The 24103-nt window shown below is 44.8% G+C and overlaps 2 protein-coding genes across 4 annotated transcripts in view; one reads left to right on the forward strand and one right to left on the reverse strand.

Moving 5' to 3' along the window:
• pomt2 (protein-O-mannosyltransferase 2) overlaps positions 1-8046 on the forward strand; it is a 266777-nt gene extending 258731 nt beyond the window's left edge. For all 3 annotated transcript variants that reach the window (XM_068038417.1, XM_068038418.1, XM_068038419.1), the window contains 2 exons: positions 3911-4022; positions 7356-8046. In XM_068038417.1, coding sequence (XP_067894518.1) covers positions 3911-4022; positions 7356-7461 — 218 coding nt within the window. In that variant the 3' untranslated portion in view covers positions 7462-8046. The remainder of the gene's footprint in view (positions 1-3910; positions 4023-7355) is intronic.
• A 4123-nt stretch (positions 8047-12169) lies between these two features.
• Positions 12170-24103, reverse strand: part of tmem63c (transmembrane protein 63C) — a 191600-nt gene continuing 179666 nt past the window's right edge. Inside the window, exons 20-21 of the mRNA XM_068038420.1 lie at positions 15263-15337; positions 12170-14753 (exon numbers count right to left, since the gene is read on the reverse strand). Of these exons, the coding sequence (XP_067894521.1) occupies positions 14544-14753; positions 15263-15337 (285 nt within the window). The 3' untranslated portion in view covers positions 12170-14543. The remainder of the gene's footprint in view (positions 14754-15262; positions 15338-24103) is intronic.

Genomic DNA, 24103 nt, shown 5'->3' on the forward strand with positions numbered 1-24103 from the left:
CAAGGTTATGACGGATTTGGATGAGGTTGTCAATAAAACCTGTTCCCATTAGCCGATGGTACAAGGACTAGAGGACACAGATTTAAGATTTTGGGCAAGAGATGCAGGGGAGGATGTGAGGAAGAACCTTTTTATGCAGCGGGTGATAATGACCTGGAATTTGCTGCCTATGAGCGTGATGGAAGCAGAGACAACGAATGGTTTCAAAAGGAACTTGGATGGGCACTTGAGGGAAATAAACTTGCAGGACTATGAGGATCGACAGGAGAGTGGGATTGGCTAGATTGCTCTCCAGGAGCCAGCATGGACTTGATGGGTCGAATGGGCTCCTTCTGTGCAATAATTACTCTGACACTGTTCCTTGCCTTCTTAGATTGGTGGCTTGCGTAAAAGAGCATCCAAAGGTCTTATATAGACATATATTAACAGTAAAAGGGTTGTCAGAAGAGCGATGGAGCCAATTAGGAAAGACATAGGCTGCTGTAAGGGAGACACATGGCAGATGAAATTCAACGCAGCAATATGTGAGCTGATATATTTTTGTAGGAAAAATGAGGAGAAACAATACATGCTAAATGGTACAATTTTATATGAAGTGCAAGAACAGAGAGACCTGAGGGAGTTTCAGTCTTTGAAGGTGACACGGCAGGTTAACAAAGCATTTAATAAAGCATATGGGATCCTGGGTTTTATAAATAAAGGCAGAAAGCACAAAAGCATGGAAGTTCTGCTGAACCTATATAAAAGACTAGTTTGGCCCCAGCTCGAGTATTGTGCCCAATTCCTGGGATCCACACTCTAGCTTTGGAGAGCGTACAGAAGAGATTTACAACAGTGGTTCTGGGGATGAAGGATTATAGTTACGTAGATAGACTGAAAAAGCTGGGATTGTTCTTGGAGCACAGAAGGCTGAGAAGATTTGATACAGGTATTTAAAATCATGAAGTGTTGAGATAAACAAAGAAAAATGTTTCCAATGGCTGAGGAGTCATTAATCAGATTTAATCTGATTAATACAATACCCAGATTTACCCATGGATTTACAAAAGGGAAATCATGCTTGACATCTTCTTAGAATTCTTCAAGGATGTAACTAGTAGAGTTGATGAGGGGGAGCCAGTGGATGTGCTTTATTTCGACTTTCAGAAGGCTTTGGACAAAGTTCCACATAAGAGATTGGCATGTAAAATTAAAGCGCATGGGGTTGGGGGTAGTGTATTGCGATGGATAGAAAATTGGTTGGCGGACAGGAAACCAAGAGTAGGGATAAATGGGTATTTTTCCGAATGGCAGGCAGTAACTAGTGGGGTACCGCAGGGATCTGTGCTAGGACCCCAGCTATTCACAATATACATTAATGATTTAGATGAGGGAATTAAATGTAATATCTCCAAATTTGCAGATGACAAAACTGGGTGGGAGGGTGAATTGTGAGGTGGATGTAGAGAGGCTTCAGAGTGATTTGGACAAGTTGAGTGAGTGGGCTAATGCATGGCCGATGCAGTATAATGTGGATAAATGTGAGGTTACCCACTTTGGTAGCAAAAACAGGAAGGCAGATTATTATCTGAATGGCTATAAACTGAGAGAGGGGAATATGCAACGAGACCTGGGTGTTCTCGTACACCAGTCGCTGTAGGTAAGCATGCAGGTGCAACAGGCGGTAAAAAAGGCAAATGGTATGTTGGCCTTCATAGCGAGAGGATTCGTGTACAGAAGTAGGGATGTCTTACTGCAATTATACAGGGCCTTGGTGAGGCCACACCTGGAATATTGTGTGCAGTTTTGGTCTCCTTATCTGAGGAAGGATGTTCTTGCTATAGAGGGAGTGCAGTGAAGGTTTATCAGACTGATTCCTGGGATGGCGGGACTGATGTATGAGGAGAGATTGAGTCGGTTAGGATTATATTCGCTGGAGTTCAGAAGAGTGAGGGGGGGAATCTCATAGAAACCTATAAAATTCTAACAGGACTTGACAGGGTAGATGCAGGAAGGATGTTCCCGATAGTCTAAGGATACGGGGTAAACCTTTCAGGACTGAGATGAGGAGAAATTTCTTCACCCAGAGAGCGGTGAGCCTGTGGAATTCGCTACCACAGAAAGCAGTTGAGGCCAAAACATTGAATGTTTTCAAAAAGGGGTTAGATATAGCTCTTGGGTCTAAAGGGATCAAGATGTATGGGGCGAAAGCCGGAACAGGTTACTGAGTTGGATGATCAGCCATGATCATAATGAATGGCGGAGCAGGCTCGAAGGGCCAAATGGCCTACTCCTGCTCCTATTTTCTATGTTTCTAAGGCAATTAGCAAAAGAACCAGAAATGACATGAGAAAATAAACACAGTAAGTACTGGAAATGCTCAGCAGGTCAGGCATCATTTGTGGAGAGAGAAGCAGAGTTAACATTTCAGGTCTGTGACCTTTCATCAGAACTGACAAAGGTTAGAAAATAATTAGGTTTTAAGCAAGTGAAGGGGTTGGGGGTAATGATGGGGAAGAGAACAAGGGGGAGGTGTGTGATAGGTATGACATGAGAAAAATCTTTTTTACACAATGAGTGGTTTGGATTTGGAATGCACTGCCTGTTCAGGTGGTGTATATAAGCTTAATAGTAACTTTCAAAAGGGAATTGGATAAATACTTGGAGAAGGGTTGCAGGGAAATGGGGAGTGGGCTAACTCTTGGAAGGAGCTGGATAGACTCGATACTGTTCTGCTTCTAGGTACAGAGGAGGCTCGTGTGCAGCATAAACACTGGTATGGACCTGTTGGGATGAATAGTCCATTTCTGTGCTACAAATACTATGTAATTCTTTGTGATATACAATGCGAGTAACAAAGGTCCCAGCTCATCAACTCCCACCACTCTGACGCTAATCCATCCATGGCTGCTTTCTGCCATCTTTATTTTGATAACTGCCTACTGATTGAATGCATGCCTTGCTATTTTATGGATTAGCCTTGTATAGTTTGTGTCAAAATCCTTGCCAACGGCAATGGTAAACAATATTCAGAGTTCCCTTATTTCCTTAAAGAATTCTAGCTGCTTTGTTAAGTATGATCTTTGTAGCCTCCATAAAGCCTTGCTGACTTGTCCTGATAACTTCCTGCTCCCTTTCGATATTTGATTCCCTTCAAGATAGTCTCTAACATTTCGCCCGCCACTGCTCTGCATTTTCCAGCATTGTCCATTTACCTTTATTTAAAGAAAGGAATTATATTTTCTTTTTGGCAATCCTTTGGTACTATACCTGATTCCAAAGACTTCCTAAAGGTCTGTGGATGTTGGCCACCCAGCTCTGGGCTTCTATTCTCTCTCCTACATTTCAGTAACTTCCTTATCAATACTTCTGTTCGTTAAAATATCTTTCATTGCCCAGCATATTAATCTTGATTTGCAGAGAGCCTTGATTGATGGGAGAGTGTCATTGGGCAGTGATTGACTGCTGTTTTACCTTCTCTGTTTACTCCAGATAGCTTTGTAGATGTCTTTTTATACTGCTGTTTGTCTATTTTAGCTTGTCCAACTATTTAGTTTGTCTTTACTTTGTCCTATTCCTGTCTGAACATGAACATGCAGGTTTGTATTTATGGGATGCCCTCTTTTTGCCCTTATTCTATCCATTTACATATTTATTCCCACATAAATTTCCTCTTATTTCTAGCCCAGTAGTAGAGCCTGACTTGCTAAACCCTAAATTGTGCATTTAAAACAATACCATCCTCCTAGCTTTGTTTCTCAGTTGTCTGCTAGTCTACTCGAGGCATTTCAGTAACTGCATCATTCCCCGAAAGTCCAGTTTCCTAAAATTTAGGTCTGTTCAACCCTTTCTCAGTCATTGAGATGCCCGATAGTTAATTTTTTATATGTGTGAATTTTCACCCAATGGTAATTTTTTTGTCCATCTTTAGCAATCACTTGGCATGTTCTGCTACAAAGTTTTGACCTCCTCTTGAGCTATGAAGCAGCCCAGAGAGTTTACACTGGTGGAATGATGTTCTTGGTCCTTGTCTGTGTGTACAGGTGAGTGAGAATCTTTAGAACAGAAGTGTGACTGCTACTTCTTTAGAAGCATTTCCTTTTGTGCAGTTGTCTCAATTGTTTCAGCTTTTCAAGTGCAGCTACAGTCTCATTGCTGGCATTCTTTGGAAAAATTGATGCAAAATATTTCTTTACTATATCTGCCATTTTTTCATCTTCTACAGTTAGACTCCTGCTTCATCTTTTTATTCTTTAATGGGATGTAGGTGTCGTTGGCTAGGCCAGCGCTTATTGCCCATCCCTAATTGCCCTTGAGAAGATGGTGGTGAGCTGCCTTCTTGAATCACTGCAGTCCTTGGGGTGTAAGTACACCACAATGCTGTTAGGAAGGGAGTTCCAGGATTTTGACCCAGCGATAGTGAAGGACCGGCGATATAGTTCCAAGTCAGGATGGTGTTTGGCTTGGAGGGGAACTTGTAGGTGGTGATGTTCCATGCATCTGCTGCCCTTGTCTTTCTAGGTGGTAGAGGTTGTGGGTTTGGAAGGTGCTGTCAAAGGAGGCATGGCATGTTGTTGCAGTGCATCTTGTAAATGGTACACACTGCATCGGTGGTGGAGGGAGTGAATGGCTGTGGATGGGGTGTCAATCATGCGGGCTGCTTTATCCTGGTTTTGAGCTTCTTGAGTGTTGTTGGAGCTGCACTCATCCAGTCATCTGGAAAGTACCTTGTAAGTGGTGGACAGGCTTTGGGGAGTCAGGTGGTGAGTTACCCGTCGTATAATTCCCAGCCTCTGACAGGCACTTGTAACCACAGCATTTATGTGGCTGCTCTAGTTCAGTTTCTGGTCAATGGTAACCCCCCAGGATGTTGATAGTGGGGGATTCAGAGATGGTGGGCTGGATTTTACAAGCTTGCTACCAATGTCGGTGGCGAGCTACAAAAATGGCAGTCCACCCACGCAGACTGCATGTTGTGGAGCTGCCGCGATATTAAACGTAGCGGCTCATTTAAATGGCTGGGGCATCCCTCACCCCCCCCCCCCCCCCCCCAGATGACGTGGAGGAGGTGGGCGGTCCGTCCCCGACAACGGCATCAGGTGCCGATGCCACTGTTAAAGGACTTCCAGCCCTTCCATTTAATTTAAATGTTTAAAGAAAAATGACTTTAAAATATTAAATAAAGTTATCCGACCCTATCCACCACCCTCCCCCATGACCATCAAATTCATTACCTGCCCTCTCCCCGACAAAAAAAACTTGTGCTCCTGACTTTCCCCCCCAAAGTTCATAAACTTTAAACTTTAGCCCTTACCACCACTCCCAGACCAATCAGAAACATTTGACCATGCTCTCCCGCCCCCCCCCCTCCAGCCCTGAAAACCTACCTGCTCCTCCCTCCCCACCAGTGTTCTGCCTTGGATCCCCAGACGGGGATTCAAAGACGCAGGAGTGCTAGCCACTGGCACGAATAGCGCACCGGGACTGACGGCAGGAGCGGTTAAGTAATTAATTCATTACTTTTAATAAATTACCATATTTAAATTTTGAATTCCACCGCCAAGTGACAGGGGGGCGGGGGTGGGGGTGGGTGTCACCACAAGGCCTCGCTGCCGTCAGTGGTATGGGGCCGGGCCTTCCCGGCATGGAGGCCCATGGCGGGCCTCCCCCAGTAGCATTTTCTGGCACACTGCCCCCTGCCACGAATCCTGACATCGGGGGTCTGTAAAATATGCCCCAGTAATGCCATCGAATGTCAAGGGGAGATGGTTGGATTCTCTCTCATTGGGGATGGGCATTGCCTGGTGCTTGTGTGGCACCACTGTAACTTGCCACTTATCAGCCCAAGCATGACTTTTGTCCAGGTCCTGCTGCACATGGACATGGGCTGCTTCAGTATCTGAGGAGTTTTCAATGGTGCTGAACATCATAGAATCACCAGCGAACATCCCCACTTCTGACCTGATGATAGGAGGAAGGTCATTCATGAAGCAGCTGAAGATGGTTGGACCTAGAACACTACCCTGAGGAACTCCTGCAGCAATGTCCTGGGGATGAGATGATTGGCCTCGAACAACCACAACCATCTTTCTTGGTTTGGAAAAGTCCTTACTATTTCCTTTTATATAATCTGCTTGTCTTTGTTTCCTATCCCCTTAAGTTTCAATTTAGGCTTTAGGCTCTTTTTATCCACAGAAATTTATTCTTTAATGCATCCCCATTTTGCCTTATAGGAATCTCCCGATCTATCTCATCTGTACTGAATGCTGAGAATTGTACCATTTTCCCTTCCTATATTTTAACTCTATCTGTAGGGATTCTGTCTTAGCACAACCCCTGAGGGTAACCTTACACTCTGGAGCTGTGATAGATTCCTTCACTAACGCAGTCACCATCACACTCTGTCACTTCTGAAAAAGTTATAACCAGGAATATGAATTAAGTTTCCAGTCCTTTGCAAACCTGAGCCTTATTTCTATTATAACTCCTATTGTGTTAACTGTGGCTCAGTAGGTAGCATTCTTGCCTCTGAGCCAGACATTTGTGGGGTCAACTCCAGAGACTTGAGCAGAAAGTGCAGGCTGACCTTCCAGTGGAGTGCTGCACTGTCACTTAGATGAAATGTTAAACTAAGGCTCTGTTTGCTCTCTCAAGTGGTGTAAAAGCTCCCATGGCACTATTTTGCAGAGAGCAGGGGAGTTCTTCCTGGTGTCCTGGTCAATATTTATCCCTCAATTAACATCACTATGATCTAGTCATTATCATATTTCTGTTTGTAGGTGCTTGCTGTGTGCAATTGGGGGCCTTGTTTCCTCCATTACAATAGTGACTACACGTCAAAAATACCTACTCAGCTATAAAGAGCTTTGACACCTCCTGAAGTGAAAGGCGTCATGGAATTGTTCCTTCACAGTTATTAATATGTCTAACTTCAGTTTTCTTTTGAATGCTTTGTGTATTTCATTACACTCTTCTCAAAGTCTTCTCTGACTTTGGCTACTCTCCCTCCCCTCCCAGACGTTTTTCCAAATATTCTGCGGTGGTTCCCCCGCCCCCACCCCACCGGAACCAGGAAGCAAACTGTAATGGATCAAACACAGAGAATGCTGGAAATATTCAGCAGGTCAGGCGACATCTGCCGCTCCCCACCCTGCCGCTCCCCACCCTGCCGCTCCCCACCCTGCGGTTCGCTACCCTGCCGCACCCCCACCCTGCCGCTCCCCACCCTGCCGCACCCCCACCCTGCCGCTCCCCACCCCTGTCCCTTGCCCCTCTGCCCTGACGCTTCCACCCTTGCAGAGTCTAAAAAGCTAGCAACAGGTTGTACCTCCTGGTGTGGCTGTATTACACAGTAACTGATTTTTTTTAAATTCCAGCTTCTACTTGTTCCACCCCCTGTCCTATGGGATGATTGGCCCACTTGCTCAGGATCCTCACAGTCCAATGGCAGGATTGAGGTGGTTGGAATCTTGGGAGTTCTAAAGCTTACCAGAAGTCAGAGAAGGTTCATGGCAGCTGTTCATTGACACTGGGTCAAGGTTGAACCAAAGATTTTGTTGAACAGAAACGGTGACTGCCTTTGCCTTAAGCTTTTGACAAGCTCTTCTGCAGCCTTCAAAGCAAGTGATACTTATTGTCCCCTTGGAGCTGACACAAATAATAAAGCATATGCTTTATTTTGAACATGATTTAACTGTAACTGGGTATGAGCTGGAAGCTGCAGCAGCCTTGACATAGGTGTTGGACTTCAGCGATGGAAGCTAAAAGCTTGAATGCAAGTGAAAAATGTTGACATGAAGAGAGTGAGCATTCTCACTGCCAAATGTACAAGATTTAAAAACTGCTGGTCCTGAACTTTGTAATTTTCTTAAACATATTGCCTTCTGCAAAACTGACCGCTTGTTTGTAGGCTGCTGCAGACCAGCTCAGAACTGCCTACTATGGAACTGTGCAAACAAGTTAATGGGAGCATCAGTTGTTCAGGATTCCAGAAAGTCTGAGCACATAAAAAAGCTAATTTAGAAAAAGATGTATATATTGCATAATAAAAACTTAAAATATAGTGAATCATGTACACCCCCAGAAAACAGACCTTACAAACAAACTCTTACTGGTGGTCTCAAATAATATAACTGCATCTTAAAACCACAAGCACTTGAAAATTATGAACTGTCGGCACAGGTAAGTGTGAGGCTGCAACAGCTGAAATAAAAGATTGGGGGAGTAGGGTGCTGGGAATTATTTCCCCTTTTTGTCGGCCTCCTCGTTCTACAAATTATGCACATAACTCCTGCTGGCACAAACCAAAAAAAAATTTCTCAACTACAGGGGACTTTACCTTTATTCAGTAAATCCAGTAACAATCTAGTGTCAGGTGGACAGAACATCATATTATCAAACTTCCAGGAATAACTTCCATAGAGTTGGTAGCCCTACTCCTTCAGTACATCAGGCACTGATGAATTGCAAACTGCCTTTTACCCACCACCACTACTTCAAGCATTAGCAGCTGCAGGACGTGAACAGGACGAATTAGGAACAGAAGGAGGCCATTCAGCCCCTTGAGTCTGCTCCGCCATTCAATAAGATCGCAGCTGATCTGTTTGTGTCTCGACTTCCACACTCCCGTCTACCCCCGATAACCTTTGATTCCCTTGCTTAACAAGAACTTTTCTGCCTCCGCCTTAAAAGTATTCCATGACCTGCCTCCTCCACCTTCTGAGGCAGAGAATTCCGAAGTCGCACAACCCTCAGAGAAAAAAATTGCTCAGCTCTGTCCTGAAAGGGCGACCCCTGATTTTAAAACAGTGTTCCCTAGTTCTGGACTCGCCCACAAGAGGAAACATCCTTTCCACATTTGCCTTGTCAAAACCGTTCAGGCTCTGAAAAAACTTCAATCAAGTCTCCCCTCACTCTTCTAAACTCCAGTGAAAATAAGCCCAGTCTGTCCAACCTTTCCTCATAAGACAACCCACTCATTCCAGGTATCAATCTAGTAAACATCCTCTGAACCACTCCATTTATTTAATTTATGTAATTTAAGCATTCACATCCTTCCTTAAATACGGAGAGCAAAACTGCACACAGTATTTGAGATGTGGACTCACCAATACCCTGTATAACTGAAGCATCACATCCTTACTTTTATTTTCAATTCCTGTCATAATAAAGGTTAGCATTCTGTTAGCCTTCTTTATGACTTGCTGTACCTGCATACTAACTTTTTGTGACTCATGCACTAGAACACCTAGATCATTCTGCACCTCTGAATTCTGCAGTCATTCTCTGTTTAAGTAATACTCTGCTTTTTTATTCCTCCTGCCAAAGTGAACAACTTCACATTTTCTCACATTGTACTCCATGTGCCAGATTTTTGCCCACTCACTCAACCTATATCAGTCTGCAACCTCCTTATGTCCTCTTCATAACATACTTTTCTACCTATCTTTGTGTCATCTGCAAATTTAGCTACCAAGCCATCGCTCCCCTCATCTAAGTCATTGATATAAATTATAAAAAAGTTGAGGCCCCAGCACAGACCCCTGTGGGACTCCACTCGTCACATCCCGCCAATGAGAGAAGGACCCATTTATGTATACTCTGTTTTCTGCCAGCCAGCAATCTTCTATTCATGCTAATGTATTACCCCCTACACCATGAGCTCCTACTTTGCGCAATAACCTTTTATGTGGCACCTTGTCAGATGCCTTCTGGGAATCCAAGTACAGTACGTCAACGGGCTCCCCTTTATCCACAGCGCATGTTATTCCTTCAAAAAACTCCAATAAATTGGTTAAATATGATTTCCCTTGCACAAAACCATGTTGACTTTTCCGATTACTTTGAATTTTTCTAAGTGCCCAGCTATAGCCTCCTTAATGATTGATTCTAACACCTTCCCCATGACAGACATCAAGCTAACTGGCCTATAGTTAGCTGCTTTCTGTCTCCACCCCCCCACCCCTTCTTGAATAGTGGGATTATATTTGCTACTTTCCAGTCTGATGGAACCTTTCCAGAATCCAGAGAATTTTGAAAAATTAACACCAACTCATCAACTACCTCATTAGCCACCTCTTTTAAGACCCTAGCATGAAGCCCATCAGGATCCGGGGAGATGTCAGTCCGCAACTCCATCAGTTTGCTCAGTACCGTTTCCCTGGTGGCTGTAATTTCACCAAGTTCTTCTCTTCCACCTCCTGATTTACAGCTATTACTGGAATGTTTTTTGTAGTGAAGACAGAAGCAAAATATTTGTTCATTTCATCCACCATTTCCTTATCATCTACTATTAACTCCTCATTCTCACTCTCTAGAGGACCAGCACTCACTTTACTTACTCTTCCTTTTTAAATACCTGTAGAACCTCTTGCTGTTTTTGCATTTCTAGCTAGCTTCCTCTCATACTCTAATTTCTTTCTCCTGATTAACCTTTTAGTCATTGTCTGCTGCTCTTTATATTCTGACCAATCATCTGACCTGCCACTCATCTTTGCGCAACTATATATTTATTTATTATTTAGAGATACAGCACTGGAACATGCCCTTCGGCCCACCGAGTCTGTGCCGACAATCAACCACCCATTTATACTAATCCTACACTCATCCCATATTCCTACCACATCCCCACCTTCTCTATATTCCCCTACCACCTCCCTATACTAGGGGCAATTTATAATGGCCAATTTACCTATGTTTTTTCCTTAAGTTTGATGCTTTCTTTAACTTCTTTAGTTAACCATGGATGGTGGGTCCTCCCCTTAGAATTTTTCTTTATAATAGGAATATACTTATTCTGAAATATTCCCTTAAATGTCTGCCACTGCTTCTCTATTGATCTATCTCCAAGGCTAGTAACCCAGTTCACTTCAGCTAGCTCAGCTTTCATGCCCACATAGTTGCCCTCATTTACGTTAAAATACTAGTCTTAGACCCACTCTTCTCTCTCTCAAACTGGATGTAAAATTCAATCACATTGTGGTCGCTGCTACCTGGAGGTGCCTTTACTCATTAATTAATCCTGTCACATTACAGAAAACCAAGTCTAATATAACCTGGTTAGTTCCAGAACGTGCTGCTCTAAGAAACTATCTCAAAAGAATTCTATGAACTCCTCATCCAGGCTACTATTGCCAATCTGATTTTTCCAGTTTATATATAGATTAAAATCACCCATAATTATTGCCGACCCTTTATCACAAGCACCCAATATTTCTTCTTGGATACTTTGTCCCACATTGTGATTACTGTTAGGGGGCCTGTAGACCATTCCCACTAGTGACTTCTTTCCCCTACTATTCCTCATCTCCACCCAAACAGATTCTAGATCCTGATCTCCTGAACCAAGGTCATCTCTAACTATTGCACCAATGCCATCCTTGATTAACAATGCTACCTCTTCACCTTTATTTAGCTTCCTATTCTTCTTGAATGTCATATACCCTCAATATTCAGGACCCAATCCTTGTCATCCTGCAGCCACGTCTCCATAATGGTTATCAGATCATAGCGTACATTGAAGTGAATAACTATCAATTCGTCTACTTTGTTATGAATGTTGGAGAGAGGGCAGCTTGGACAGGATTCCCCCTGATTTGGCTGCAGTCTCCTAGACAGTCTGCCCCTATAGCAGCCACTTGGCCCTGTGCAGGCTGCCAATGTAACGCATCCCAGGATCAGGACATCCCTCCCTCAATGGAAAAGAACCTTTGGATGGCAGGGAACAAGGAACTCCAATGAACTGATATCACATCCTGCTGGCAGGACTCCAGCATTAGACACAATCCAAGGTGAGGGTGAAAAGGAGCAGGAACACTGCAGGCGATACAGGGATGGTGGGATATTTGGCTCATTGAGTTTACTGTATAATACAATGACCATTTTGAAAATATCAGATGCAAGTCCCTTAGGCGTTTGGAATTTACAGGTTTCATTATACACGTCAGCTAGATCTGCATTTATTGCAATGCAACAGCATTGTAAATGCATTTGCCCTCACCTTGCAGTCTTGTAGGAAATATTAGATGCTGAGCTTGGGCTCAGCAAATCACCCTACATCAACCCGTTGGGATTATGTTAACACTTACCTCACCAGCCTCCTATTAGGATTTGGCAAGATGCGTTAATTCATTCAAAGAGAAAGTCAGACTGTGAAGTCACAATTACATTTGTTTATTCATCTTATAGCACAATTTGCAGCATTGAAATACATAACATATTTAGCAGATATTAGTGCAAGTAATAATTGAGGTTACAAAGGCAGTTGAGATAATTCCCTGGAAGCTAGTGATAGCTCTGATTTAAGGTAATACTGATCTCAATGGCCAAGGATTAATTTATACCTAGACTCTTTATATAGTTCACAAGAACTTCACTTAGCAAGGCTGAAGGATATATTAAAAGTCTGGCTTATCTAGCAACAGCTTCTAGAGCTTGTTCTTCGATTTGGTGGCTTAGGTTGGTTGTCTTATCTTCCAGTGGGAAGCATGTCTCTGCCATTTGGTATAATCAGACAGCAAACTCCCACCTTAATTGTGATCTCTGTTCCTTTGTGAGTTGTCTGTCTCCAGGATAGAGCCGCATTTCTTGCTGGTAGGTATATTTAAATTTCGAGTTAACTCCCACTATCTCTCCCTGGTGCCAAGACTGGGATTAGACTGGGTGGAATATTAAAGAGTACAGTGTGGGGGAAGAGTAGGATTAGACTAGGTGCCTCAAAGAAAAAACATCAGTGCAGACTTGTTAAGATGGAGGGTCTACTGTCTAAGGTTTTGTAATAAATTAAGAGAATAATCAAATTTAATTTTATAATAATACAACCAGCGCATCCTGAGTTTTATCTTGATAGGCATTTTAAAGTGATTACACTATTTGAACTGGTTTCTAATACTCGACTGTTATCAAACTTGGGTTAGAAAGTGTCTGAGCTGCTTCGTAGTTTTAACAAGCAGGGCTAGGGAGTCTAGGACTAGGGGGCATAGTCTAAAAATTAGAGCTAGATCTTTCAGGAATAAAATTAGAAAACACTTCTACACACAAAGGGTTGTAGAAGTTTGGAACACTCTTCTGCAATGGCAATTGATGCTAGATCAGTTAATTTTCAGTCTGATATTGATGGATTTTTGTTAAGCAAGGGTATTAAAGGATATGGGGTATATGGAGTTAGGTCTCATTGTATAGTGGAACAGGGTTAAATGGTCTCCTCCTGTTCCTATTGGGATGACTTGACCCTTCAACTTGCCTGGGGGTTGTACACAAGCTCCCTCTCTATATTGACTACAGTGTCCCATTTATTAGTTTGAATATTGTGAATGCATAGGCCTCTACTTTCCACCTTGTCCCCCTGTTAATTTGATAGTTAAGGGCTCACACGTTCTCGTCAGATTATTGTCCTCCCCTCAAAAAATCCATTCAATTACAGCCTCCCCCCCCAACCGCCCTCTGATTACAGCACATCTATCTGTCTATCCTCTCCCCAGCCTGTCTGATCAATGTGAAGAGTGAGCAACACACAATGGCAGTAGTGAAAAGATAATGTGAATATACAGGATTACCGGGAATACAGGAATATAAGCATAAATGAGAATGGCAATGTAAACACAGGAATGGAGGGTAACATGACTGAAGAGATGTATGGGAAATGCAAAAATAAATGGGAATCAGTAAAAGTTAGGTGGGACCTGAGAGGTGGAATTTCTACTGGTAGATGATAAAAGTGGCAGCAGTATTTGATGAATACTTCACAGTAGTCTTTATCAGAGAGGAAATGGATGGTGAAGTAGAGAGTGAGGTGATCAATGGTATGTTGGAAAGACTTGGAGACATTCACCTCAGTAAAGCAATGGGAGCAGTGCTAGATCCTGCAGCTTGTGTAAAATATTCATTTTACAGGTCAGGATTAAGGTTGTTGGAGGAGGGAGTAACAGGCAGTGAGAGGGGGAGGAGGGGTTGCATCTGCCAGCGGGGAAGAGGACAGAATGTGGCAGGCAGTGAAATGCTAAGTCAACTAAACAGCCAGAAGCAATGGTACTGGATTAAGAGAAGCAATACAACATTTATCACTTGCTCAATTTAAATTAAAGAATTAGGCAGCAACAAAACAAGAGGCAACTGGTCTGAAACTGTACAGATTAAAGCAGTAACAATATATAATCTAAGATCACAGGATGCCAGGCTTGTTATATTTGGTCAGTAAGAGAGGATGGCTGGCCTCAGCCATATTGTTTACAATGTAGTGAGTACGGCACCTTTTGGTGGGAGCATGTTTCAGCAGCGTTCCAGCTCCCACTGCAGCACACAATACTCTCTGGGTACTCGGAAACATGCAGCATTCACTGGGACATGCTGGTCACCTGGACATTCTTGGTCAGGTTGCTATCGCAGGCAGTTATGGAACAAAGCAATTCGGATGTATGGCTCCAACCCTCTTCACAAAAGCTCCACAGCCTCTTAGTCCTCTTCTGTCTCCACAGTCGGCAGATGTCTGGCATTAAAATAGACAGCATCATGTGAAAGATACATTCGTCAATAATAGTCTGCTTCTGTACGGTTATCCCCAGCAACTACTAGTGATAGTGAATCTCACTGTCCATTAGTGACCCAGCAGTTGGCTCACGCTGCTGACTTTCCAAATCTGTTTCAAAGCTTTGCATTCGCTCAGAGTCCTCAGATTTGGTTTCATCACGATTTTCCATGGTTCCATATGTTTGATGTGCTGGGGATGCAACAGGTGTTAGTCCTAGTTCAGGATCCTGGAGAACAGCTGCAACAAACACCTAGAAATCAATCAGAGAAAGTGATCACAGAAAGCAGCCAGAATAACTGATTAAACAGAGTGGCACACAGGCACAATCAACAATGGCAGGTGAGGATTCAGAATGCTGGGGCCACTGAAAAAACCCAATCCTGCTTATCAGTGATGACTTTTACCATCAGACGTTAGGCCTTGAATCTATATAGTGAGTGGGTTTTGGGTCTGCCCAGAACCCCCTCAAACAAGGGCCCCAGGTGTTGAACAGTCTTAAACTTGAAGAATGGGCTCAATGTTAACCAAATACTATCCCTTTGTGTCCAGTAGCAAATGAAATGAGAGTACCTTAAACTCACCTTGCAGCCTCCTTTGTAATCCCAAACTCAGGCTGACTCACACCTGGCTCCAGCATTTATTAAACACAAGAAATCGATCAAGAGAATCTGACAAATACTGAGACAGCACGGAGTTAACCCGAGTTCCATCGAAGCTGCATTTTATTTCCTGCCCAATCCTGCCTTGTCCATGACTTACGTTGGAATTTGGCGTTGACGACACACTGCTCCGTTCTCCATCTGCGACCACGCCATCTGACTCCTGCTCCGCCATCTGAGGACAATGGGTAACAGATGAGAATCATATTTACACTGTAACAGTGCGAGAGGAAGGTGGGAGCAGATTTTGTGCATGCGACTTAAGGTGGAATCACAGAGACAGTGTTGATGGAGACTTCTGATAGCAAGGGGAGGTTAATAAGAAATTACCAGGGGAGGGGGTGGCCCAGTGATAATGTCACTGGACGAGAAATACAGAGGTCCAGCTAAGCGAAAGCTCTGGGGACATGGGTTCGAATCCCACCATGGCAGATGGTGAAATTTGAATTCAATTAATAAAAATCTGGAATTAAAAGCTAACCATGAAACCACTGTCGATTATCATAAAAACCCATCTGGTTCACTGATATCCTTTAGAACAAAGAACAGAACAGGAACAGGCCATTCGGCCCTCCGAGCCTGCGCCGATCTTGATGCCTTCTGCACTTCCGGGATCACTATCCCTTTATTCCCATCCCATTCATGTATTTGTCAAGATGCCTCTTAAACGTCGCTATTGTACCTGCTTCCACCACCTCCCCCGGCAGCAAGTTCCAGGCACTCAACACCCTCTGTGTAAAGAACTTGCCTCGCACATCCCCTCTAAACTTTGCCCCTCTCACCTTAAACCTATGTCCCCTAGTAAATGACTCTTCCACCCTGGGAAAAAGCTTCTGGCTATCCACTCTGTCCATGCCACTCATAACTTTGTAAACCTCTGTCATGTCGCCCCTCCACCTCCATCGTTCCAGTGAACACAACCCGAGTTTATCCAACCTCTCCTCATAGCTAATGCCCTCCAGACCAGGCAACATCCTGGTAAACCTCTTCTGTACCCTCTCCAAAGCCTCCACATCCTTCTGGTAGTGTAGCGACCAGAATTGCACGCAATATTCTAAGTGTGGCCTAACTAAGGTTCTGTACAGCTGCAGTATGACTTGCCAATTTTTATACTCTATGCCCCGACCGATGAAGACAAGCATGCCGTATGCCTTCTTGACTACCTTATCCACCTGCGTTGCCACTTTCAGTGACCTGTGGACCTGTACACCCAGATCTCTCTGCCTGTCAATACTCCGAAGGGTTCTGCCATTTCATGTATACTTCCCACCTGTATTAGATCTTCCAAAATGCATTACCTCACATTTGTCCAGATTAAACTCCATCTGCCATTTCTCCGCCCAAGTCTCCAACCGATCTATATCCTGCTGTATCCTCTGACAATCCTCATCACTGTCCGCAACTCCTCCAACCTTTGTGCCGTCCGCAAACTTACTAATCAGACCAGCTACATTTCCCTCCAAATCGTTTATATATAATACAGCAAAGGTCCCAACACTGATCCCTGCGGAACACCACTAGTCACAGCCCTCCATTCAGAAAAGCACCCTTCCACTGCTACCCTCTGTCTTCTATGACTGAGCCAGTTCTGTATCCATCTTGCCAGCTCACCTCTAATCCCTTGTGACTTCACCTTTTGTACCAGTCTGCCATGAGGGACCTTGTCAAAGGCTTTACTGAAGTCCATATAGACAACATCCACTGCCCTTCCTTCATCAATCATCTTCGTCATAGGCGCTTCTGTGGACGTGAAAGAGACTCCAGGATGGTATGTTGCCTCCCTGGTTCCAGGGTCAAGGATGTCTCTGAACGGACGGGGCATTCTGAAGGGGGAGGATGAACAGCCAGAGGTTGTGGTACACATCGGTACCAATGACATAGGCAGGAAGAGTGATGAGGTCCTGCAGGGGGAGTTGAGGGAGTTAGGTAGTAAGTTAAAAAACAGGACCTCTAGGGTTGTAATCTCTGGATTACTCCCTGTGCCACGTAAAGATCACCGGCCTATAATTTCCTGGATTATCCTTGCTACCCTTCTTAAACAAAGGAACAACATTGGCTATTCTCCAGTCCTCTGGGACCTCACCCGTAGCCAATGAGGATACAAGATTTCTGTCAAGGCCCCAGCAATTTCTTCCCTTGCCTCCCTCAGTATTCTGGGTAGATCCCATCAGGCCCTGGGGACTTATCTACCTTAATGCTTTGCAAGACGCCCAATACCGCCTCCTTTTTGATAACGACATGTCCCAGACGAACTACACTCCCTTCCCTAGACTCATCATCCACCAAGTCCTTCTCTTTGGTGAATACTGATGCAAAGTACTCATTTAGTACCTCGCCCATTTCCTCTGGCTCCACACATAGATTCCCTCCTCTGTCCTTGAGTGGGCCAACCCTTTCCCTGGTTACCCTCTTGCTCTTTATATACATATAAAAAGCCTTGGGATTCTCCTTAATCCTGTTTGCCAATGACTTTTCATGACCCCTTTTAGCCCTCCTGACTCCTTGCTTAAGTGCCTTCCTACTTTCTTTATATTCCTCAAGGGCTTCGTCTGTTCCCAGCCTTCTCGCCCTTACGAATGCTTCCTTTTTCTTTTTGACAAGGCTCACAATTTCCCTCGTTATCCAAGATTCCCGAAACTTGCCAAACTTATCCTTCTTCCTCACAGGAACATGCCGGTCTTGTTGATTAGAATCAACTGACATTTGAAAGACTCCCACATGTCAGATGTTGATTTACCCTCAAACAGCCGCCCCCAATCTAAATTCTTCAGTTCCTGCCTAATATTGTTATAATTAGCTTTCCCCCAATTTAGCACCTTCATCCGAGGACTACTCTTATCCTTATCCACAAGTACCTTAAAACTTACGGAATTATGGTCACTGTTCCCGAAATGCTCCCCTACTGAGACTTCGACCATTTGGCCGGGCTCATTCCCCAATCCCAAGTCCAGTATGGCCCCTTCCCTAGTTGGACGATCTAAGTATTGTTTCAAGAAGCTCTCCTGGATGCTCCTTACAAATTCTGCCCCTTCGAAGCCCCTAGCACTGAGTCCCAGTCAATATAGGGGAAGTTAAAATCACCCACCACTACAACCCTGTTACCTTTACATCTTTCCAAAATCTGTTTACATATCTGCTCCTCTACCTCCCGCTGGCTGTTGGGAGGCCTGTAGTAAACCCCCAACATCGTGACTGCACCCTTCCTAATCCTGAGCTCCACCCATATTGCGTCGCTGCACGACCCCTCCGAGGTGTCCTCCTGCAGTATAGCTGTGGTATTCTCCTTAACCAGTAATGCAACTCCCCCACCCCTTTTACATCCCCCTCTGTCCTGCCTGAAGCTTCTAAATCCCGGAACATTTAGCTGCCAATCCTGTCCTTTCCTCAACCTCTCTGTAATAGGAACAACATCATAGTTCCAAGTACTAATCCAAGCTCTAAGTTCATCTGCCTTACCTGTTATACTTCTTGCATTGAAACAAGTGCACTTCAGGGAAGGAAATCTGCCGTCGTGACCTGGTCTGGCCTACACGTTACTCCAGACCCACCGCAATGTGGTTGACTCATAAATGCTTTCTAAAATGACCTAGCAAGCCACCCAGTTCAAAGGCAATTAGGGATGGGCAATAAAGGCTGGCCTAGTCAGTGATGCCCACATCCCACAAACAATTAAAAATAAAAACCAGAAGCCCCAGGATGCGCCACTGAGAAAGAGGAGACAGTGAGCTGGGAAGCAGGACTACAGGAGATAGAAATAAAAACAGAAAATGCTGGAAATACTCAGTAAGTCTGACAGCAGCTGTGGGGAGAGAGAACAGTTCTGGTCCGTGATCTTTCATTGGAATTGAGAAAAGCTGGAAATGTAATAGGTTTTGAGCAAGCGGGGCGGGGGGGGAGGGGCGGTGGGGGTTGGTGAAGGGTGAGAAGTAAAACAAAAGGTCAGGTTTCTGATCGGGTGGAGGGCAGGAGAGATTAAATAACAAAAGGTTTCATGGTGCAAGATAAAGGGACTCGTAATGGGACAAGATGTGTCCAGAGGAGGCGTAACTGGTAGGATAGCAGCCGTCCAAATGCAAAGTAAAGGGATTAAGCAAGGGACAAGAGGAAAAAAAAACTAACAAAGAAACAGAAAACAAAGTAGGGGCAGAGGTTATTGATCTAAAATTGTTGAGCTCAATGTTAAGTCCAGGAGGCTGTGAAGTGCCCAGTCAAAAGATGAGATATTCCTCGAGCTTGCGTTGAGCTTCATTGGAACACTGTAGGAGGTCGAGGACAGAAAGATCAGTGTGACAGAATGGTGGAAAATTAAAAGTGACAAGCGACTTGAAGCTTGGGGTCATGCTTGCAGACTGAACGGAGGTGTCCCACAAAACGGTCTCCAACGCAGAGGAGACCACGTTATGAACAGCGAATACAGAATACTAAATTGAAAGAAGTACATGTAAATCGCTATTTCATTTGGGGCTTTGGACAATGAGGAGGCAGGAGTTAAAAGGGCAGGTGTTGCATGAGGAGGCAGTGGCATAGTTGTAATATCACTGGACTAATGATCCAGAGACCCAGGCTACTACTCTGGTGACATGGCTTCAAATCCTACCATGGCAGATGCTGAAATTTGAATTCAATTAATCTGGGAATTAAAAAGCTGGTCTAATGGTGACCATGAAACCATTGTTGATTGTTGTAAAAACCCATCTGGTTCACAAATGCCTTTGGAGAAGGAAATCTGCTGTCCTTACCTGGTCAAGGTAGCTGTGGGAGTCAGTGGACTTTCAATGAATATTGGTTGACAGCCTATCCCCAGAAATGAAGACAGAGAAATCAAGGAAGAGAAGGGAAGTGTCGGAGATGGACCCTATGAAGGTGAGAGAAGGGTGGAAATTGGAAGCAAAGTTGATGAAGTTTTCCAGTTCTGGGCGAGACCAGGAAACAGCACCAATACAGTCATCAATGTACCAGAAAAAGGGGTGAGGGAAGGGGCTCAAATTGGACTGGAACAAGAAACATATCCCACAAAAAGGCAGCTAGGACCCATAGCAACACCTTTTATTTGAAGGAAGTGAGTGGGGTTGAAGGAGAAGTTGTTCAATGTGAGAACAAGTTCAGCCAGGCGGAGGAGGCTGGTGGTGGAAGGGAATTGGTTAAGCCTCTGTTCAAGGAAGAGGCGGAGAGCCCTCTGACCATCCTGGTGGGGGATGGAGATGTAGAGGGATTGGACAGAACTGGAAACTGTTGAAGCAACGGAAGGCATCAGAAGAGTCACAGATGTAGGTGGGAAGAGATTGGACAAAGGGAGAAACAAAAGAGTTGAGATAGGAAGAAATAAGTTCAGCAGGGCAGGAACAGGCTGAAACGATGAGTCTACCAGGACAGTCCTGTTTGTGGATTTTGGGAAGAAGGTAGAAGCGGGCTGTCCGGCATTGGGGTCTATGACATTAGAGGAGATAGCACAGGTAGGGTGGGGGGAGCTGGACTACAGCAGGTTATTATACAGCAAATTATATGCAGGAGTGAGTTACAGGCTGGAATCTAATTGAGCGGTTCAGAGGATTTATATAGAGAATAGCAGATACCCAGGAGTGAGTTACAAGTTGAGGCGGTGAGGGGGACTGGTTGCAGTTTAAATATAGGACAAGTGCTAAATCAGTGATCCAGTTCCTTCATTGCAAAGGTCTGCCTGATCTGGTAAATATGGTAACTGCTGGGAATTGCCCAGAGTAAAACCCGATTAGGGAAGTGTTGAGCACACAACTGTCACTAGTCACTCTGGACCATGGTCTCTCTATCTACCTGCTTCTGGAATCGCTCTCTCTCCTTTTCTTGCAATCTCACTTCACGACTGTTGGTTCTGAGTGTTAAGAATATAAGGTAAAACCAGATGTTAACCAATTTATGTTTAAACAAGTCCCATGCAGTAAAGCTCTGCTCTCTAAACTGCATCTTGTGATGCTGTGTAATTAGGAACAGCAGAAGGCCATTCAGCCCCTAATCAATGAGATCATGGCTGATCTGTATCCTAATTTCATCTACATATCTTGACTTCATTTCCTATCATACCCATCTGGCAAAAATCAATCGTTCTCAAATTTACAATGATTAATTGAGTTAGCATCTACTGCTTTTTGTGGGAGAGTTCCACACTTCTACCACCCTTTGTATGAAGAAGTGTTTCCTAACTTCTCTCCTGAATGGCTTGGCTCTGATTTTAATGTTATGTGCCCCAGTCCTAAATTCAATAACTTATATTTATATAGCACTTTTAACATTATAAAACATCCCAAGACGCTTCACAGGAGCATGATAAAAAAAGAACATCGACCCTCAAAAGGAGATATTGGGTCAGATGACCAAAAGCTTTGTCAAAGAGATAAGTTTTTAAGGAGTGTCGTAAAGGAAGAAAGTGAGATGGAGAGGCGTAGGGAGGGTATTCCAGAGCTTGGGGCCTTGGCAACTGAAGGCGCAGCCACAAGTGGTGGGACAATTGAAACCAAGGATGCACAAGAAGCCAGAATTAGATGAGTGCAGATATCTTGGAGGGTTGTGGAGCTGGAGGAGATTACAGAGATAGGGAGGGGTGAAGCCATGGAGACATTTGAAAAGAAGGATGAAAATTTTTAAATCAAGACGTTGCTTGACCAGGAGCCAATGTAGGTCAGTGAGCACAGGGGTGATAGGGGAACAGGACTTGGTGAGAGTTAATGTAGGTCAGCGAGCACAGGGGTGATGGGTGAACAGGACTTGGTGAGAGTTAATGTAGGTCAGCGAGCACAGGGGTGATGGGTGAACAGGACTTGGTGAGAGTTAATGTAGGTCAGTGAGCACAGGGGTGATGGGTGAACAGGACTTGGTGTGTGTTAATGTAGGTCAGTGAGCACAGGGGTGATGGGTGAACAGGACTTGGTGAGAGTTAATGCAGGTCAGTGAGCACAGGGGTGATGGGTGAACAGGACTTGGTGTGTGTTAATGTAGGTCAGTGAGCACAGGGGTGATAGGTGAACAGGACTTGGTGAGAGTTAATGTAGGTCAGTGAGCACAGGGGTGATGGGTGAACAGGACTTGGTGAGAGTTAATGTAGGTCAGCGAACACAGGGGTGATGGGTGAACAGGACTTGGTGAGAGTTAATGTAGGTCAGTGAGCACAGGGGTGATAGGTGAACAGGACTTGGTGAGAGTTAATGCAGGTCAGCGAACACATGGGTGATGGGTGAACAGGACTTGGTGAGAGTTAATGTAGGTCAGTGAGCACAGGGGTGATAGGTGAACAGGACTTGGTGAGAGTTAATGTAGGTCAGTGAGCACAGGGGTGATAGGTGAACAGGACTTGGTGAGAGTTAATGCAGGTCAGCGAACACATGGGTGATGGGTGAACAGGACTTGGTGAGAGTTAATGTAGGTCAGTGAGCACAGGGGTGATGGGTGAACAGGACTTGGTGAGAGTTAATGTAGGTCAGTGAGCACAGGGGTGATAGGTGAACAGGACTTGGTGAGAGTTAATGTAGGTCAGTGAGCACAGGGGTGATAGGTGAACAGGACTTGGTGAGAGTTAATGCAGGTCAGCAAGCACAGGGGCGATGGGTGAACAGGACGTGGTGAGAGTTAATGTAGGTCAGTGAGCACAGGGGTGATGGGTGAACAGGACTTGGTGAGAGTTAATGTAGGTCAGTGAGCACAGGGGTGATAGGTGAACAGGACTTGGTGAGAGTTAATGTAGGTCAGTGAGCACAGGGGTGATAGGTGAACAGGACTTGGTGAGAGTTAATGTAGGTCAGCGAGCACAGGGGTGATGGGTGAACAGGACTTGGTGAGAGTTAATGTCGGTCAGTGAGCACAGGGATGATAGGGGAATGGGACTTGGTGAGAGCTAATGTAGGTCAGCGAACACAGGGGTGATGGGTGAACAGGACTTGGTGAGAGTTAATGTAGGTCAGCGAGCACAGGGGTGATGGGTGAACAGGACTTGGTGAGAGTTAATGTAGGTCAGCGAGCACAGGGGTGATGGGTGAACAGGACTTGGTGAGAGTTAATGTAGGTCAGCGAGCACAGGGGTGATGGGTGAACAGGACTTGGTGAGAGTCAATGTAGGTCAGCGAGCACAGCGGTGATGGGTGATCAGGACTTATGTAGGTCAGCGGGCACAGGGGTGATGGGTGAACAGGACTTGGTGAGAGTTAATGTCGGTCAGCGTGCACAGGGGTGATGGGTGAACAGGACTTGGTGAGAGTTAATGTAGGTCAGTGAGCACTGGGATGATAGGGGAATGGGACTTGGTGAGAGTTAATGTAGGTCAGTGAGCACAGGGGTGATGGGTGAACAGGACTTGGTGTGTGTTAATGTAGGTCAGTGAGCACAGGGATGATAGGGGAATGGGACTTGGTGAGAGTTAATGTAGGTCAGTGAGCACAGGGGTGATGGGTGAACAGGACTTGGTGAGAGTTAATGTAGGTCAGCGAACACAGGGGTGATGGGTGAACAGGACTTGGTGAGAGTTAATGTAGGTCAGCGAACACAGGGGTGATGGGTGAACAGGACTTGGTGAGAGTTAATGTAGGTCAGTGAGCACAGGGATGATAGGGGAATGGGACTTGGTGAGAGTTAATGTAGGTCAGTGAGCACAGGGGTGATGGGTGAACAGGACTTGGTGTGTGTTAATGTAGGTCAGTGAGCACAGGGGTGATGGGTGAACAGGACTTGGTGAGAGTTAATGTAGGTCAGCGAACACAGGGGTGATGGGTGAACAGGACTTGGTGAGAGTTAATGTAGGTCAGCGAACACAGGGGTGATGGGTGAACAGGACTTGGTGAGAGTTAATGTAGGTCAGTGAGCACAGGGGTGATAGGTGAACAGGACTTGGTGAGAGTTAATGTAGGTCAGTGAGCACAGGGGTGATAGGTGAACAGGACTTGGTGAGAGCTAATGTAGGTCAGCGAACACAGGGGTGATG

Source organism: Heterodontus francisci, chromosome 9 (assembly GCF_036365525.1).
Source record: "Heterodontus francisci isolate sHetFra1 chromosome 9, sHetFra1.hap1, whole genome shotgun sequence".
NCBI classification, from domain to species: domain Eukaryota; kingdom Metazoa; phylum Chordata; class Chondrichthyes; order Heterodontiformes; family Heterodontidae; genus Heterodontus; species Heterodontus francisci.